The sequence below is a fragment of the Nicotiana tabacum genome, chromosome 22, assembly GCF_000715075.1.
Source record: "Nicotiana tabacum cultivar K326 chromosome 22, ASM71507v2, whole genome shotgun sequence".
Lineage (NCBI taxonomy): Eukaryota > Viridiplantae > Streptophyta > Magnoliopsida > Solanales > Solanaceae > Nicotiana > Nicotiana tabacum.
The window spans coordinates 99,844,209-99,864,691 of NC_134101.1; the positions used below are offsets into that span (position 1 = coordinate 99,844,209).

Consider the following 20,483-nt stretch of genomic DNA (forward strand, 5'->3'; position numbering starts at 1 on the left):
ATGCCATGATTGGCTTATTTTAGCGCTTAGGCAGGATCCACCCCTCCATAGTCTGACTTACCAGCAGTGAGAGCAGGTAGCACCCTGTAACTAATCAAACACGTCATCTATCATTGACAGTGGGTACTTATTCTTTATTGTGACCTTGTTAAGTTGCTGGTAGTCAATGCACATTCTCAATGACAATCTTTCTTTCTAAAAAAAAGGTCGGTGCGCCCCAAGGCGACATACTCCGTTGGATGAAACGTTTCTCTAGCAACTCTTTTAACTACTACTTCAGTTCCTTCAACTCTACCAGAGTCATTCTATAGGGTGGAGTTTATATAGGCTACGTACCAGACAAAATATCAATCCCGAAGTCAATCTCTCTATCTGGTGGAACTCCCGGAAGTTCATTAGGAAAGACCTCAAGAAACTCATTTACAACCAGCACAGACTGAAGTGTCGATGCCTCAACATCGGTGTCCATGACTCAGACCAAATAGTAGATACATCACTTGATGATCATCATCACAGCCTTAAGGTATGAGATAAACCTACCCTTTGGCACACCATCATCCCCCTTCCCCTCAATGGCTGGCTTGTCTGGAAACTCGAACCTAATGGTCTTAGTTCGGCAATCAAGCTTGGAAAAACATCTGTAAAGCTAGCCCATCGCCATTATCACATCAAAGTCCATCATTACCAATTCAATAAGGTCAGTTGTGGTGTCTCAACAGCGCATTGTGACAATACAATCCTTATAAACTCGTGTGGCCACAATAAATTCACAAACTGGGTTAGATAGAGAGAATAACTCACAAAGTTATTCTGGTTCTATCCCGAATTCCACAGCAACATAAGGAGTGACATATAATAATGTAGAACTAAGATTTATAAGAGTATTCACATCATGAGATTAAATGGTCAATAAATATGTTAACACATCTAAAGAAGACTTTGAACTCTTGTGTCCCATCACGACATAGAATCTATCGGGTCCTCCCGAACCCTATGTACCATCCCTAGTTGCACCACGTCTTGTTGGTGCCGGGATACCCCAAGCCAGACGAGGTGTTGTGGAAATAGTAGCGGCTGAACTGGTTGGTTGTATCATACCTCTACTAGCATTCTAACAGGACAAAGAGCAGTCTCTGTAAATATGGCCCCTAAGACCACACTCGTAGCATACAAGAAGGCTTATGCGGAAGACTCCTAAGTGCATCTTCCCACACTCTGTTGGATTGGAATCTACAAAAAAGGTTATTTGTTGCCCTAACTAGGCCTGAAATGACCCCATTGTTGCTGATTGGGCCCTGCTAGCGGTGCACTACCTGAAGGCTGAGCAACTGACTACGACGGTGTAGATCACTTTTTCCTTTATAGTGCCTTTCCTTCAAAGAAATAAAGGCAGGTAAAAAGAAACATCCCCTTCACTTCTCCACTTATAACGCTAGCTCTATCATGCTTTTCAGCTTCCGACTTTATGTTGCTTGAGAAAATACCATCATATTCACATAGTTCATATCATAATTAAATGAAGCTTTAGCAGCCTCTTTGACAACCAAAGGGCTAAGGCCTTGCACAAAGCGGCGTACCCTAGCCTCCATATTGAGAAACATGTAAAGAGCATACTTCCAATGTGTTGATGCTATCAATAATGTTCCTCTATATGCCGATTTAAGAAAGGTTCCATCTACAACAACAACCGATTTGCAATACTGCCATCCTTTTATAGACGGATATAGTGCAACGAAAGCATACATGAACAAGTCTTCCTCTGGGTTTTTTTCAAACTTACCACCGACATAGGATTTGTAAGAACCAGCATATAAAAGTAGCTTGACAGCTTTTCATATGATTCGCTCGGGTTCCCTCTCAGCACTTGAAGTGCATATTCTTTCGATCTCCATGCTTGCATATATGTCATCTGAAGACCATACTGCTTGTTCATGTCTCCAATTATGTCATTAGGAGTGTATATTATTTTTGGGTCTTTATACTTGTCTATCAGAAGACTGCCGATGAGTTTATCAGTAGCTTGACGTTGTGCATAAGATCTGTCTTTCAGAGGGCATGAGTGCACTTTGCTGAAATTTCTGACCTTGAAAACGTTTGCTTTTTTCAGGCTCGAAGACTTAAAATACCAATCACAGTTGTTGTTGATGCATACTAGGCAGTACCTACACAAGGATATAAACTTTTCCATCAATAAACAGAGCAAAATGAAATACAATGATATAGTGATACACACTGTCATCAACAATACTAGATGAAAAAATACAACGACTATACAATACTAGACGGTGACAGCCACATACTTACAAGCAACAACTTATTTTCTGCATAATTATGCTTCTAACATCAACTACGATATACATTGAGATACATAATTATACAATAAATATTTTGATACATGCTTTCACTTGATCTATGCACCTTAAACTGAAATTTTTCCTTTACTGCCAAGTGCCTCATGACTTCGATTATCGTTGCCTTGTCTTTATAAATTTGACCTTCTTCTACATCTATGTGTTGATGGTCAGTTATTATTGTATTTTCATCAGATTCTGTATCATTCCAGTCTTCTCCATCCCCAAACTCGATCATCTTAATTGTATCGCCATTGTATCTCTCCTCTACAACTGAGCTTTGTGCACATTCTGAGGAAATCACAGCATAATTGGAATTGTAGCAGATCATGTCCATATCCTTTTCACTCGATGTTATACAAAGGGGATACATTGTAAATTCTGAGCTTTTTTGCAGCTCAAGATATACACATACACTCATACTATTGTGTATCACTATTGGCAAAGAACTATTTTGGATAATGTATTTGATTTCAATATCATTCAATGAAGTATCTATCATAAGTTGTTTCGAAATCACGTCTACAAAATCTTCAAAACTTATATTTGGTGTAACTGAAATTAGGTCAAAACTCACTAATTCCTTGATTGATTTTGATTGCAGTTCGTAGTTCCTTCTACACAGAAATTGCAAAAGCTGTATCTACACAGAAATTGCAAAGGTATATAGTAAAATTGATCGATTTTGAGTAAAATTTGGAGCTCCTTTTGAGAATTTTTTGAGAGAGAATGTCGTGATTTACCGAGGTAGAGAATGCAAGGAAGATCTTTAGCGTGATTCTCGGATAGAAGAATCCTTCCTTACGTGTATATCTAATTTTGGGCTACTTTTGGTAAGTGTCTAATTTTGGGCTAGAGGTTGGTAAGTTTGTATTTAAATTAGCTATTTCTGTACTTTTCCCTACAATAAATATAAAGAAACAATGAAAGCAAATGTTATATATAATATATAAAATAACAATACAATAGAATACAATGAAAACACACATCCGTTGTATTAAAAGCAATAATACAATAGAATACGATGAAAACACACAACCCAACGAGTTGCAAGAGTGCAACAATTAACTGAGTCAATTGAAATAACTGAATTTTCCTAGGACACGACTCAAAGATTTGAGCAAGCACTAGAGGGTACAAAGAGAATAAAAAGACTAATGAATAAATTTGGGGATCAAATTTATTGAGAGGTACCAAAATTCCCTTTACCAAATCAGGGAACTTGGGACATTTCTGAGGATTATTAAAGTACCAAAAAACTATAGTTTACACAATGTTACAGGTTTAAATAGGTATTCATCGGAAAATAGCTTCATCAGGAGAACCTGGCAAACCTTTTAGAACGTCTCTTAAGGCATAATAATAACCTTCACACTTGTGATCAGAAATAATGTTGCTTGATAGAAGTATCCTCTGAAAATGTTCACCTGGGTGTCTCTTCAAAAGAGTGAAATATTCGCCACTGTTTCCATTGATTCTAGCATCTGCATTCCTCTTTAGATAATAGAGACTTCCCGGCACAAACAACTCATCAGCTACTTTGCTACCAGCCTCTTCCCGTCTTACAAGAGAAGTTGCATTGCCCGATGGCTTGGAGGTAATAGGAGAAGGCTGGACTCCAGAATTAGCTGAATACGTAGAGGAGAATTGAAAGGATATGTAAGTAACATAATTGAAAACAGACACAACACACCAACCACCCCCCCCCCCCCCCACACACACACACACTCTTTTATTCCAGACCCAGAAAAGTAAATAAATGAAAACAAAAAATGCAAATGTCACGGAACATTTGATCAATTCGAAGTCTCTCCCATACCAGAGTACTTTGCATTGCCTGGCAATTTAGTATAATCAGCAAGTTTCCAAGCAACATCTTGCACAGAAGACACAACCTGCTTCGCATTTGTGAACAAATCTATGACACCTCTCCAGTCTTCCTTCTGGAGAACACTCACCCTGTGCAACAAATAACAGGAAAGACAAAGATTAGCATGGATCTTATCATTATAGACCTTCCACCCGCCTCCTTAACTGCCAACAATGAAACCACCCAAACCCTAAGGTAGTACAAGATGGAAATAAGGAAAGAGGAAAAGAAAAAGAAATAAAACTTATCATAAAAAAAGAAAGAAATAAAACTTAAGATTCTGACATACGACCATCATAACTGTCTCCTCAAAGTAGTGCTTTTTATTCTTGTTTAAGAGATAAAGTCACATTATCACCCTGCGTGTAGAACTTATGGATTACCCTTCCTTGTGCTGCTAAAATAGGTTTGCAACCCCCTTGCTAAAAGAAACCAGTAGAGCTACCCTTTACCCTTAATTTGACTATGTATAATTAATTTTCTTATGCCAAATAACTATATTTTGCCCCTTTAACTAAAACCAATATTCTGTAAATTAAAGTCCCAGTTGACTTGGATGAATTCAAGTCACCATGGGTCAACAAATATCTAAAATAATAAAGGTAAAAGCTCCAGAGTGGATATTACAAATCCTTTTAGCAAATCTGAGCTTGTAAAAAGAGAGAAAAGAGAGGGAAAAGAGAAAATAGACTACTACATGCAAATGGCCCACACCTTTCTCTTCTAGCCCCCCACACCTCCAAAAAGATAAGGCACTAATGCATTGGCATAAATTTTAATGTTGAAAACTTAACATTAAAAAAAACATAAATTACTTTTAAATGTTGAAAACCTGAAATAAACAAATAAAAACATCTCCTCTGATAACTTGAATTTTCAGATCAGTTAGTTCAAACACCTTGGTCGGTTATACAAGGGAATAGGGAGATCGACGAGGATGTTACACATCGTATTGGGGCGGGATGGATGAAATGGAGGCTCGCTTCAGGTGTTTTGTGTGATAAGAATGTGCCACCTAAACTTAAAGGTAAGTTTTATAGAGCGGTGGTCAAATCGACTATGTTATATGGGGCTGAGTGTTGGTCAGTCAAGAACTCTCATATCCAAAAGATGAAAGTGACTGAAATGAGGATATTGAGATGGATGTGCGGGCATACCAGGCTCGATAGAATTAGAAATAAAGTTATTCGGGATAAGGTGGGCGTGTCCCCTGTGAAGGACAAGATGAGGGAGGCGAAACTTAAATGGTTCGGACATGTGAAGAGGAGAGACGCAGATGCACCAGTAGTGAGGAGGTGTGAGAGGTTGACCCTGGAGGGCCTAAGGAGAGGTAGAGGAAGGACGAAGAAGTATTGGGGAGAGGTGATTAGGCAAGACATGACCATGGATAGGAAGGTGTGGAGGTCGAGAATAAAGGTAAACGGTTAGAATAGGTCGCTTAGTGTTGTCCTTGTCTGTAACAATAGCTTTAGTACATGAGTTAGCGTTATTTGTGTACTTTTGTATTCTTTGATTTATGTGATTACTTGTCGTTGCTTTCATTTCGGCCTTCTGATTACAATACTCAGTTTTAGTTTTGTATCTTTGAATTTTTTTTAGAAGGATTGTATCTTTGTATTTTTGCTTCGGTTTTATATATAGTGTGATTGTTGCTGCCCTTCCTTTTATCTTTCCTAAGCCGAGGGCCTTTCAGAAACGACCTCTCTGCCTTCTTGAAGGTAGGGGTAAGGTCTGCATACATACTACCTTCCCCAGACCCCACTTGTGGGATTACACTGGGTTTTTTGTTGTTGTTGTTTAGTTCAAACAATTCAACATGGCATCAAAGTGGATAAAAGTCCTTGGTTCAAGTCTCAGCGTCACCCGTCAACAAATATGGTTGACGTGCTTGGGGACCAGGAAAAAGATTTAAGTCCAGCATGTGAGAGACGTGTCAAAGACCTAAAACAAATAAATAGGAATGTCCTCTTTCTTGCAACTTGATCTTTTAAATTAGGGCGTAGACATATAACTGAGAATCCCCTGTGAGTTAGCTAGCTCAATCCCAATTGTGCTCACAGGTTTGGAACTCAGGAGAATATTGGCCCACCCCTCTACCCTGATCCCACTTAAACACCAAGTTTCAGTCAATGGTAGGGTTCAAACTTGTGACGTGCGCCTAACCACAATTCAGGCGTTGCATGCTCACTATTGAACCATAGCCCAAAGGGCTAAGCTCTCTCATCTATTTAGTGTAAACAATGTCTAAAGGATGACTTAATGCTACAAACAGGAACATCATCTAGCCAAACTAGCAATTAAAAACCCTATAAACATAAAAGCATGAATGAACTAGGTTCCTTTTACTCCAATAGTCATGATCAGTTGTTGTCAAAGGCTCATTTAAGGCACGCTTAAGCCCTGAAGCACAGAAAAGCTTAAGGAGATCGCTTCGCCTCGCTTAAGCTGCGGTTCAGTGTAGGCAAGCCACTAAGGTGCGTGCCTCAATGCCCATGAGTTTTATTTTGAACTGAGCGGTACTAAACAACAAATATTATCAGCTAATAAGTGTATTGGCTGTTGAAGCAAACAATAGGAGTGAATTTGTTTCTTTCTTCTTGAAGTACATATATGTATTTTTATTTTTTTTCCTTAGTTGCGCCTTTTTTTACAAAAGCCCACACTTTAGTTGCGCTTAAAGCCCCAATCAACCTGGAGCGCTTTTTAGAGCTTTTCGCTTTTGACAACAGTGACCCAATTTCCTTTTTCTTTCGTCCCAGCAGATTTTACCTCCTCTTAAATGGACAGTTTCTCTTTACTAGAAGGTGAGCTAAGATAAGCTAATAATCTTATATCTTTTGAACTTATCAAAATAGTGTCCATATTTTTTTGATAAAGGAACGAATTTATTGTTGTAGGAAACCAGCTCATATAAGCAGTTCTATACAAAAAAAAGTAGAGAACCTACACAACATGGTTCTCTAAGAATGATCCTTTATACTAACAGAAACCTAGCGGGTGCTCCAAAAGTCAACCAGAAACACCTGTATAAGTTCATCTCCATCCCAATAATAGCTCTTGTTACCTCGAAAAATGGACATGCGTTTCCTATAATTGTGTTTTTTTCTAGTGAAAGCAGTGAAGACAATGTCAGGCCCATCAATTCTTCTTGACTTCGTAGTTTTGCCAGGAGTGTTGAAAGGAGAGAGAGAGAGAGAGAGAGAGCTGACTAAAGTATGGGCATGGACTATGTTATCTATATCGAGTCGGAGCAATAGCTCGACCAGGCAAAGGGGGGAGAAATTGTGCCGGCGCGGGGACCCATCAAGATCTTGTTTGGATATTGATCATAGCATGTGTCACCAACTTCACTGATCATATCTTTACACCTTGGGTGCCGATCCTAAACTATGACGAATACAAAGCTTTACACCAATAAGGCAGAGAAGCCCTGATATAGCCATGAACTTTTCGCGGACATTGCATCATCCTTGCCCCAGTTAACCAAATCAGACTGAACGAAATAGAGTTGCCTTTTTGAGTTGTAAAGAACTGAGAACTTAGCAGGAAACTATAAAATATTTCATCATTTGGGTATTTCATGTAACTATCAACCAACTACTTTTGCCAGTGACAGCCTACAAAATTGACTCACTCATTCAAGCTAGAGATCTAGTATAATCCAGGCATCATAGCTTACCTTACCCAAAAAAAAAAAAAAAAAAAAAGTAGAGTCCAGGCATCAGGAATGGTAGAAAGAAACTATAGATATTCCATCTAAATTTTTATGCACAGCAATTTCTTAAAGGGAAAAACAAAAGGAAAAAGACAACTTGGTTAGTGTTGTTGATGTTGTCACTAATGTTGTAGATGTAGTCTTTATATCATTCACTTGAAAAAACAGTCAATGTATGAGTCAGGAATTGTACAAAGAAAATAGTTGGTCCTTGATTTAACTATTGACAGACAGTTGCTAAAGGAAGAGACAACCCATCTCTATACAAGCAGGAGAACAAAAATAGAAAAGAAAATGCGCGATAAGCAAGAAGCACAGCAATATGCAAACGGAGGCCTAAAGATGCAGCTTCATGTATCTTCAAAGCAATGATTAAGAAGATCCTAGGACCATTTAACGATACATTTGCTTACCAGTTAGTTTGAAGAATTTCATTCCTAAGTCTCGTGAGAGAGGTGACACTAAGCCTTGGAATTATATCACCCTGCATTTGTAAAACATGAAAAGAATCAATCAAATGTTAACAATAGGTTCTACAGATTCTGCTCCATAGTCACATTTATTATGAAAAAAGGAGAAGGGTCAAATGTGCCCCTGAATGATACGAAATGGTCTAGATATTCCCTCAGTAAATAGCTGGGGTCAATAATGTCTTGCCGTTAACAAAGTGGCTCATATTTACCCTTATTGACTAATGAGAAACAATTAGAGACTAATTATCTCTAATCGGACTAATTAGCACTATCAATTGCCACATGTTTAATCCAACCCTTTTAACACCCCCACCTCTTACCGGATCCCTTACCCCATTTCCCCCCTTTTCGGCAACCCCCTCCGTCCTCACCCAACCCACATGCCGGTCATCCTTATTCCCTTTCCCCTCTAACTTGAAGCCTATATGCACAACCTATTTGTATGTATGTATGTAATATATGTGTATATACTTCCACTTCAATTTCGCAAAAAGAAAATGTTTCCAAAATTATTTCTTACATTTTAATATAAGACCGTTTTCTTGAAGGTGGGATAGAGAAGATGGTAACTTGAAGGTGCAAACAATTTGCTGGATTTTCAGTCAAGTTATGGTTTCTAATAGAGGAATTCAGATTTTTTGGACAGAATTGACTGCTGAAATTCGGACTTTGGGGCAGTCGTCATTGGAGATGATTACATAGAAGAACTTCAAAATGGTAATGCCGAGTTTGACACGGTACTGAGCTTGAAAATGGTAATGCCTACCCTCTGCATCGGCTTGGTGATGTTGCCACCGGTATAATTCTGTTGAATAGATACGGTATTCAGAGAATTTTAGCCATCGAAGGTAACCGAAGAGCTGCAGCGTCACGTGGTGCATAGAGGTTGCCCATTGCAGGTGAGGCTTAGTCAAAATCTATGCCAACACAAAGAAGCAATCCAGTGCGCGCTTCACGGCAACAAATAGCGAGGACGTCACGGGGGCGTGTTCAGGTACTTCATTCTAGATTCAATGACTCGGCTCTTGTCTTCTTGATAATTGGAAGAAGAACAGCAAAACTAGTGATAAAGAATCAATTTCAGACCCTTAATTTAACCCGCATAGAGAAATGCTTAGCTTGAAAAATGCCAAATGTGAAATTGGAGGTGACCCATCTACTGGTGGTGACTCATTGAAGTGTTTGGTTGGAGTGATGAAGGGATGAAGGCTTGGATGTCGGAGGTGGTTGCTGCAAGTTTCTGAGTAGCTAATGGTGGGCTGATTAGTGGTTGTAGAAGCACGGTAGATTTTAATGGAGAAGGACAGCGGCTGGGTGTGGTTTATTCCAATGCGGTGGTGGTTAAATTTAGTGCTTTTTTGGGAGGAGAAAGCCGACTCAAAAATGCAGAGAATGGTTCAAAAAGGTGAATGGTTGGAGCTCTTTTAAAGTGGTAATGGAGAGATGGAAAATGACGATGGTGATTTCTGCTGACTCCAGCGTCACTTGACGAAGGTAGTGCTAGAAAAATGGAAGATGGTTTTATTTTTTAGCCACGTGTTGAACATGTGGCCTTCTCCTATTTTAATGAGATTAATCAATGGCTTAATTCTACTTAGTTTCTAAGGAAGGGCCGTTTGCAAAAAAGGTTAAACTAAAAGCCATAATGGCAAGGACATCACTGACCCCAACTATTATGGAGGGCATATCTAGACCATTTAGTCTAGTTAAGGGGAAATTTTGAACCTTATCCCTTATAAAAATATCTTTATCCAAAAACCAACAGATTATAGGTTACTGACCTGCATAACTGCCGTTGTGACATATTCAGAACAATTTTCAGCAAGTTCTTTAGAAACACATGGGGGAGTACCATATCCGATGGCTGATACAATATCAGGGCTAAACCCAAGCTCTTGGAATGACCTTTGACGGAGCATGATAGCAAGCAATGAAGCTGTTGCACCTCCAAGGGAATGACCCACCAGCCTTAACCTAAATCCCTGTAGATGAATAAGTCTCACTGAATGGGAATATTTTATATTTATAGACACATGGGAACTAAACCCGAAACTTTCTAGGAAAACAAACTGCAAAATGATAAGAGGTCCACCTTGTGTTTCTTCAGGCAGTTTCTTATGGTGTCCAGCTCGTAATTAAGGAACCAACGAGCGGCCTCAGCAGTTCCAAAGTGTGTAGAGTAACCCTCAAATGTGATTTCTTCATCACTTGAAGAAATAATGTCAGTTATAAGATCATACACAGTATGAGTTCCACGAATTACAAGAATCACAAGTTTCTTCCGATGGTCAATTCCCATGTAATATCCAGGCCTCAACACATCGGAACTTTTTATGAATTTGATAACATTGCTTTCTCGAAGCATAGTATTCCTAGCAATAGCAGCAGGGTTGGCTTTATAAGACCCCTTAGCCAGCTCGAGGTGGTAGATGAGATCTTGTACCTAACCACAAAGACTCATCTTCATTAGAGTTTTAAATTGATGACAGACAGGAAAATTGACATTAACAAAGGCAAAACAAGACAGAATACCAAACACTTTTACTACAAAGGTTCTGGTAATTAGTGATTACTATCAGCTCAGATGATATTTCTTCACCCTTAACATCTTCAACAGCACTGGTTGATGCCTGCTGGAGATATATGAGATATAAGCCTATGGTAAGATCACTTAGACTCCAATCCTGGAGTCCCAATTTACTACGTTGAATGCTGGCAAATATCTCTGCAAGAGACCTATTAGTTGGTGGAAGTTTGTCTCCGATTACATTTCCTGCAAAGGAAATACAGAATCAACTTTTGGTAGGACACAAAAGGATTGACTCCCAAACTTGAGATTGATTTTAAATTTCCCAGGAGTCAAAATTTATCCGTACCTTTTAATTCCTTTTTGTGGAATAACAAGTTGATTATAAAGACTTAAACCCTTTTACAGAATCAGCAACTGTAGCCACTAACCAGAGCTAATTTTGGTAGGATATAAAAGGATAGACTCCCCAAACCTGAGATTGATTTTGAATTTCCTAAGTCTGCAATTAATCCTGAACCTTTAAAGTCCTTTGATGGAATAACAAGTTGATTGTAACAACTTAAAAATCCTTTTCCTTTACTTTCCCTCTCTAAATCACCAATATACTGAAGAACGGATAACTCTTTTAAATGGTTTTCTAAACCTTTAAATAAGATTTAAATTTCAAGACATTGTGACTAGTAGATCCACGCCATGAATTTGAAGCCAGCTATTTCAATTGTACAAATCCAATTATCACCCCAATCTTTAAAATGTCTGATAATATTAAAGAATATTATATTTAGCGGTTAGAAGTCAAATTAAAAGTGAAAACTAAGGAGTATAAAGTCAAAACTAAAACATGGGCAGCCGCAAATAAACTGAGGTACAGTCTAATGCTCATTTGACATGCCAAGAGCAATGTGCTTATTGAGTCACCCTTCTACAAGATAACAAGTATCAAACTCCTGAAGGTTCCAAAATACTGGAGCATTCATAGCGAAAAATACCTGTTGGCAGAACCGATCTACATAGTTGAACAGCAGGTTCAAGAGCTTTAGAGAGCCAAGCAAGTTCTAACTTCCACTTATTACTATTTAAATCATCATTGACAACGTTGAAACTACTTTGCCGAGGACCGTGGCCTATGCTATTTTCTTCAGGTTTCTCTGTCACTTGATAGTTTACCTTCCCCTCTTTGAAGCCACTATAGGACGCCTTCTCAGAATTGGACCAATGTGACTGACACCGGCTAAGAATATTGTACACAAACTTCTGACAGAACACCTGTTTCCTTGAGATAACAATCCTCAAATCTGCCAGATTAGAATTAAAATTAGGTACCATATTAACAAGTAAAAACATTATAATTTCAGTAGTCTATTTATCTAGCACGCACACAAACCATATCTGCTTTCTATGAATCCACTTCCCCCATCAAGTACTCCCGATTCAGATCAATGTTTCATATATAGAATACCCATCATACAAGAAAGGGCAGCCGGGTAACATCTCTGTTCACACAGGGTTCAAGGGTAACACCCCAAGGGAGTGTGATGTAGGCAGCCTACCGTGACGCAAGCTTCACATTCCACGGCTCGAACCCGTGACCTCCAGCTCCAGGTGACACTAAAACAACTTTACCGTGCTCTCCCCTTCAATACCCCTCATACAAGAACGGGCGAATACTTTATCAATTAATCAACTACCCATTGGTTCCAAATTAGTAAAGGTCGTTCCACTATATGAATCATTTACATCAATTCTACTCTATTAAACAAAATGGATGATACTCTACAATGATATCTGCTATCAATCTCAAACTAGCTGGATTGTCTACATTGATTAACACTCTATGCTAGAAGGACAAAACTATGCTGCTGACAACAAACATTTTTCTTTACAATTATCTCAACTCTTAAATTCCTATTACTAGCTCCAACTAACACATGGAATTATTATAAATCTTTAATACTCAGTCTCAAAGTTTCATCACTATCCAATTTGCTAATATCATTATAAATCATAATAAATATTTTTCCAGAAAATATTTTTCACTCAAAAAGGAAAAATTGCCGAAGAAAAAACTTCAGAACCTGTGTTATTAAATAAACGCTTCGTGGATTTATAAGCCATCATTTTTGATACACGAACATATACACCTTCATGCATATGAACCCCAAAGTTTGGAACATAGCGGGTTTGTCAAAAGGCGGTGGCCGATGGAGCTCCGATGCGGCGGCGGTGGCGGCGTATTCCGTGTAGACGCTTAAAGTGTCAAAATGGTATTAAGAAATTACGACTAGTTAGTAAGGGTGATATGGTCAGAACATTTCAGTACCTAAGTTGCGGGCCCGAATCAAATCCATTAACATTCAAATATTGGGAGAAATTTAAAAATAGCATTGCGGGCCCGAATCAAATCCATCGGCAAGGCCTCTCACATATTGTACAAAATGAACATTTATCTACAATGCCTCTAAGATTATTCAACATCAAATGGGATAGGGTACCGGCCTACACATAAGTCCGTAGAAAAACTCTAACACAATGACTCATGGACTCGGCTGCACTCCGAATGAGGTGGAGTCTTACCGATCCTTCGCTGAATGCATACCTCGTCTATTGTAAGGGTTCGTCAATCTGATTATTTATACCTGCAGGCATGAATGTAGTGTCCTCAACAAAAGGACGTCAGTACGAATAATGTACTGAGTATGTAAGGCAGAACTGAAACATAACAGTAAGTCAACATTAATTAAGTACATAGAAGAAATATAGAGTAAATGACTCAACCTGTAAATTTGAATAGCTCTGTAAATCATGAAATATTTATAATATCATGCATATGTGTATAAATGTCATGTAATACATAGGTTTGTATGTTCATAACATCATTAGCCTCTGAGGGCATCCCATCATATCATATCGGCCACTGCGGGCAAAATCATCATCGTATACCAGCTGATCAGGTGGTGGTGCGTATATAACGCCATAACCTTTCCCATACCCCATATACATATACATATACTTATATATACGCGTATATAATGCCATAACATCATCACGCCTCTGAGGACGTCCCATCATATCATCTCGGCTACTGTGGACAAATCATCAACGTATACCAGCTAATCATGTGGTGGTGCATATATAACGCCATAACCTTTTTTCATATTCCATATACATATATATACTTATATACGCGTATATAACGCCATCTGAGTCATGGGTAAATGCACATGTGAATGAATGCAATGTATGAGAAGTATGTTAATAAAACTTCTCTGAACGTCAAAAGACCATTCTGCCTCTGATTAATATTATTTTACAGGAATAAATAACATAGACACCCTTTTCCCAAAATAATAATCAAGGTTTAAAGGGAAGTAGGCCCCATTAATTTAAGGAGAAAAATTATTTATTTTACTGAACCTGGGTTACTAAACTACATGCTAATCAATTGGTGAAGCATGTTTAGACAAGTATTGATACAAACAATTCACAATTTATAATAGCCGTGTATTTGAATTATGCCATAATCCACTAGAGCAACTTATTCTGATGATAACTTTCTTAATCTACACTAGTTAGTACTCAATCGTAATAACTCATCATTTTGCTGACAAATTATCTTCCACTCAATTACTACAAGAAGAATGGATAAACAGAAGTTACACTGAACATAAGCAAAACTTTCAATAACACCAGATATAGAATTATTTGTGAAGCAAATATAACACGACTTGGAAGATGTAAGGAGTCGAACAACAATTCCAGGAACACTGTCACCGTAACCCAGTGCTTAATAAAAGATTCAAGTACGACGAAATATCAATTCAGAAAACTTTGCAATGATTTTCATAGTTATTAAGCAAAGATAAGGTTAAAGTGGATGGTCTAACAAACTCCTTTGAATTAGTACCGAAATTTTCATATCAATTCAAAATTTACGTATTTTTTTGAGACCCATGAACATATGATAAAATAATAGGACACAGGGGAATTCAAGAACATAGGCACCTCTAATACTTTTACGAATAGAGTCATATACGAAAGTTGTGCATTTTCTCGTTTTGTTTGTATCGTATGGATCGTGCCAAAAGAAAGGAGAGATAGCCTTAACATACCTGAGCCGATTCTCTTGACAATCCCTCTGGAAAAATCTTCAATTCAGGCCATATTGATATAAAATGCACTAGTATAAGTATTTGAACCCAGAAACGCGCAATAAAGGATTCCCCAAATTCCAACGTATATGTACATGTACGCCCTGGACCGGACGTATTTCCAAGACCTCTATCTTTTCCTCCTTTGTCTAACAACTTTCCTAAACCTACTAACATGACTATCTATCTATTCTACCAAATTCGTAGACACAATAGGAAATGGCATTGGCACGTGCTCAGTGTTATCATTCGGCTTGTCAAGGTGTATCAAATTGTGTCATCATTTGGGTTGTCAAGAGGTATCAAATTTGGATCAAGATTCATAGTATTCTGATTTTCTTCCTCCGTGGAAACTCCAACAGTTTCTCCTACCACAAAAAAAGAAAATGAAAATGATATAGAAATCCCAATTTTCAAGCTCAGTGAGGTCAGAACCCTGAGCTTCCACCTTGCACTCACTCAACCAAATCAATATCCCAATTTTTACCAATCAATTAAATTTTATTCAACCTCAATATCTCAGTTTCTACCAAGCAATTGACACCACTCTCACTCTTCCCCTTAATATATATGAATTCAAATCTTATTCAGCCCAAAACAAATGTATATTCCCATAGCTTAACTTTATCGCCAACAAGAACAATCCCCAATATTTTAAATTTATTAAACAAATCAAAATCTAGAGCAAAAGAAGATTCTGCAGAAAATCTCTAATCTTTACTAGGGTGAATCATCAATAACTATAAAAGCACATAACTTTATAGAAGAAAAAAGGAAACCAAAGGGTCCCTAAGATTGTGACCTAAGATAGGAATTAATTCTAAGAATCAGCAAAAACCCATGATAATAAAGCTACTTTTGAAGTTATTACAAACAAATTAAATTTACGATTTACTCTATATTGGGCAAAGCAATAAAGATAGAAACTTTACCAAATAGACAGCTAGCTAAAGATACAAAAAGACCCATTTTAGCCAAGATTGGATTTTGATGAGGACAAAATGGAGATACAAACAAGCTCGAGGAGGTCTTCTTTTTACAGAAAAGAAAAAGCTCAAGTAGTCACCTCCTACCGTAATTAACAAAGGAAGTCCGAAAAATGATAGGAGTACTACTTTGTTTCCAAGTGCAGATTACGAGTAATTCTTGTTGACACCTGTGTTACAATTTAGATTCATTATGTCGTCAAACATCCACATCTACCTACTAAGCAGTAGTTAATCTCCTACTAATTAATAATTAGCCAATTATTTACATAATTAAGAATTACCTCAAATTACTTAAAATGCTACTCACTTTTAACACACTTTATACATCTTAATATCATGGTCATGCGGTACCATATAAAATCAATACATACACTATTATTTCATTAAAATATTCATGTAAAAATACATATATTTTCTCAACTTCTAATTTTCCTAATCTCATATAAAGAGTACAAATTTTCGTACGCTTAATTCTTAAAATGGTAAAAAGATAACCTTCTTTTCTTGCGAAAAAAATTAATTCATATCTTTACAAGAAAGAAAATCTCATAAATATTTCTCATATTATGTCTATAATTTAAAACATATTCGAAAGTAGTAATATTAATAATTATATAAAATTATATTTTTCAAACTATTTGTTTTACAGAAGTATTCCACTCAAAATACCATATCAAATATATATATAAATATATAAAGGTTGTTAAACTTACGGGGTGTAACATACCTGGCCTAGACCTCCATCTAAGGGAAGGTTAAGCTCCAGGAAACCAATAACACTTTCGTCAGTCCCAAGGTGGTACCCGACCTCGAGGATCTCCATCAGAAAAAGGTTAGGCTCCAGAAAGCCAATAACACCTTCGCCAGTCCCGAGACGGTACCCGACCTCGAGGACCTCCGTCAAAATGAGAAGTTAGGCTCCAAAAAGCCAAAAGCACCTTCGCTAGTCCCGAGGTGATACCCAACCACGGCGAGAAGTCAAGCTCTAAAAGGCCAACAGCGTCATCACCAGTCCCGAGGTGGTACCTCACCTCGAGGGCCTCCATCAAAAAAAAGTTAAGCTCCAAGTAAATAACCACCTAGGCCCCACCCGTATGGGCTTGGCCCTGGGGAACCGTTTGAGATCGAGCAAACCCTCTTTCAGGATCTATCTACAATGCCTTAAGGCTATCTGCACTAAGTTCGAAGCAAGTTTCTCGGTGGTCCGGATTTGAATGAACCTCTACTCGGGGACTGCCCTCAAAAGTTCAAAGGTAGTCCCTGTCCATGGGCCTCCAAGCAAATTTCTCCTCAAAAGTTACCGCGGAGCCTAAGTGATAAACCACGGTTTCAAGGCTCAAGGCATTACTTTCATTCTAGTCGAAGTGAAGGTCCCGACGACCAGAGTTTATCGGCCCGATCCAGGCTAGATCCAAGGAACGTCGAAGGACTCCATGGGAAGCCACACTAATCAATCAAAAATCAGGAAAAAACACTCACATATGGGCTCGATATTGGCACCGATCAGTAGAGTCATACATTCAGAATCTCCGTAAACGTAAATAAAGGGTATACAGTAAGCGTCAAAGACAAAATTGATGAAACATTTTCATATTCATAAAAGTTCGATTACAGAAGCCCACAAGGGGTCCTTACATATGATTACAAAAGCCCATAAGGGGTCCTTACACAAAAACAGAGAAGCAAGAAGGTGTACATATAGTAAAATCCTAAGAGCTTAGCCTACTCTCAAAAGTACATCCTCGGCAACAACATCTTCGAATATCATCTCCTCAGGCGTACGTCCTCAAAGACAATATCTTCCAAGCACAATCCCCTCGGGAGTCTTATCTCGATCTTCCAGAATGGCATCTTCAAAAGGGGGGACGACGAAGAGGAAAGTGATGGAGAAGAGCAAAGTGACACGGAAGAGGTAGGAAGGAACGAAGAAGTGGCAGGGTGAAAAACTGGCTAGTATGGATTTTGCTAGGCTACTATTGTAAAGCCACTTCTTGGGACATTACCCCGGTGCGGGATGTAACAGTTAGTAGATAGTACCACCTCACTACATGGAAAGCAAAGGGAGTGAGGCGCCGCACCGGGTAATCGGGGGAGGTGAGCAGCGGTGTATAGCCTGAGCTCCCTTTTGAGCAACGGTGCATAGTCTAAATATTTCCCTAGGTCAGAATAAGTCGGCCCTCTGCTTTGTAATCCCGAGCCAATGACGACAACAACATCAACAACAACAACAACAACAAAACAACGTAATCTCACTCGACCAGAGAAGGTCCAGGAGATAGGTCGTGGCACAACTGATAGAAGTTCCGTATAACCTTAGGGCCTTGGGCCTCAAACATGATGAACAACAATGAATAAGGATGGTAAGAAGAGAAGAATGGATAGATGCGGGAAGATACTTAGATGAAAAGTTGGTCCCAGGAAGCTCCCATTTATAGAAAGAGAGGCAGCGTAACCGATGACGCTATTATCGCCTTCAAATGACATAACGAAAGGCGCATTTAGCACGTCCTTGGGAGCTGAATCAGCGGCAACATTATGTCTATGAAGAATGAGAAACCGAAATGCTTTGAATGATCCTGGAGAAGCAAAACGACGGGATGTTTCGGTAATCACGGAGGCTTGCATCATCAGTATGATGTCATCACAAGAAGTTCGAAGAGTCGGATGTCAAGATCGTTTCTTATCAATCCTCTCTAAGAAACGCGAGGACTATCTGTGTACGGTGAAATCGGGGGGGGTCCAATTTCTCATCATCGAGGCACCTCAATAGACCATCTCGAAGTATCGAGGCTACAAGGTCATGGTCGAGTTTTCCTCTCTCGAGGTTCGTCGACGTCCGACCCTGGGATAGTGTTGATCACGGCTATGGTATGAATAGGGAGTTCTTAAGGCACGTAGCTAGGACTGACAGAGCCTAGCGAGCTACTCTAAACCCGCATCAGGGTGTCATCTAGCTGTCTCATCTCCACTTCTTTGTCATTAATGTATGTTGTACTATGTTGGGATTCCCCTCCTATATAAAGGGGATCCTTGTCATTTTGTAAGTCCCTGTTGCTTTAGTTGCTCCACACGAAATATACAAAAATATTCTACTTGCTCTCTAACATACTCTCTTGATATTATTGCTTTTATTTATTATTTTCGTAGTTGTTCTTCATTTATTGCTTATTATTGGCCATAAAGAGCCTCCGTTAATTTTATCCCAACTGTTAGTCATATTTTGACCCCCGTCGATAGCTCCCTGCCGAGCTCCAGAGTCGACCTTGAGGCCCCGAATTGACAAGCTCGAGGCTCCGATAATTGACCTATCGGTTTGGTTATCACTTCGCTCCTTGCTCTTATCCCGTTTCTAAATTTCACACATAGCATCAACTGCTTAACAAACTAGCATAAAAATAGATCACGTATTTTTAGAATCTCATAATCAAATTTAATTGTCATTACCATTTTCACAATAAACAAGTTGATACCGGCTACAAGCATGAGACCGGTGTTGGGTGATTTCCGAAGACAGGGTAACCGATAATAAAGATTGGAAGAGTTGATATTGGATAGCATTCAATGAACAACCGTTATAGAGAATATCTGCATTTTATAGCCAACCGTTATGCAGCCATCAATGACGGTTTTATTCTCATTCAAGAGGACCTTCATTTGGGGATGTTGTCTCCCAAAATATAGCTATAAATAAGAAAATTAGTATCTATTGTAGGGGACAAAACATTAAGTACACAAAAGCTAAAATCAACTCTCATTCTATAACGCTATTTTTTGACATTATTCCTAGTATTGTTCTTGCTTCTTTTACCAGAGAGGCTAAGTTCATAGTCAGACTTGCATTTTCTTTAAGTTTATTTTGTAATCTTATTTCTGTTTTTATTTATTTCATATTTCTGGATCAAATTAATTCACGTATCTATAAACTACGTTATAAAATTTAACTGTACCGTTTTATAGGTAAACCATAATGATTAAATGGTTCACAGTAATTATGTTTATGGAATCGATGGTGCTTTTAATGAAAAGATGCGACTAGCTTTTTTCAGTGGAAGAAGATGATGATGGCGGAGATCTATGATATTTATGGTGGAGATAGAAAAAATGGAAAATGTTGGTGACTATTGACGAAGGTGAGGTATGACATACTATGGTGCTACCGCAGCTCACATGGTGATTTGTTGTATCATATATTTATATTTTCTTGTGAAGAAGAAGATGTTGTACGTGTGAAGAAGATCGATTTGCTTTTGTATGCTCCGTGTATGTATTGTGTGTGTTTATAGATGTTGGATTGAAAAGAGGTGGAAGAAAACGGTTTCAGTTGGTGGAGTAATAGTGAAGGAAGATGATTTCATAGTGGTGCTATGGTGGAAATAGGTGGTTATGGTCGGTGACTTTACATAGTAG

The 20,483-nt window shown here is 38.4% G+C and overlaps 1 protein-coding gene across 6 annotated transcripts; it reads right to left on the reverse strand.

Annotated features, from left to right (window-relative positions):
• Positions 1-3,289: 3,289 nt before the first annotated feature.
• Positions 3,290-16,234, reverse strand: LOC142176634 (uncharacterized). 6 transcript variants are annotated; one of them, XM_075244693.1, is made up of 10 exons: positions 16,020-16,168; positions 15,049-15,455; positions 13,015-13,575; positions 11,929-12,234; positions 10,983-11,182; positions 10,502-10,852; positions 10,191-10,391; positions 8,350-8,420; positions 4,171-4,310; positions 3,290-3,979 (listed from the first exon to the last, which is right to left on the reverse strand). In XM_075244693.1, exons 3-10 carry the CDS (start codon positions 13,088-13,090, stop codon positions 3,648-3,650), a joined length of 1,677 nt encoding a protein of 558 aa, XP_075100794.1. In that variant the 5' UTR covers positions 13,091-13,575; positions 15,049-15,455; positions 16,020-16,168; the 3' UTR covers positions 3,290-3,647. The 6 variants fall into 6 exon arrangements, with proteins under 6 accessions (XP_075100794.1, XP_075100797.1, XP_075100796.1 ...); XM_075244696.1 differs by lacking the exon at positions 15,049-15,455 and having other exon boundaries at positions 13,015-13,186; positions 13,536-13,575; positions 16,020-16,163; XM_075244695.1 differs by lacking the exon at positions 15,049-15,455 and having other exon boundaries at positions 16,020-16,167.
• Positions 16,235-20,483: the final 4,249 nt, after the last annotated feature.

Coding starts and splice junctions, on each gene's coding strand:
- LOC142176634 (XM_075244693.1), bottom strand. CDS start 13,090: ATGCATGAAGGTGTATATGTTCGTGTATCAAAAATGATGGCTTATAAA. Junction 10,853..10,982: donor AAATATCATCTGAGCTGATA/GTAATCACTAAT, acceptor CTTTGTGGTTAG/GTACAAGATCTCATCTACCA. Junction 10,392..10,501: donor ACTGCCTGAAGAAACACAAG/GTGGACCTCTTA, acceptor ATTCATCTACAG/GGATTTAGGTTAAGGCTGGT.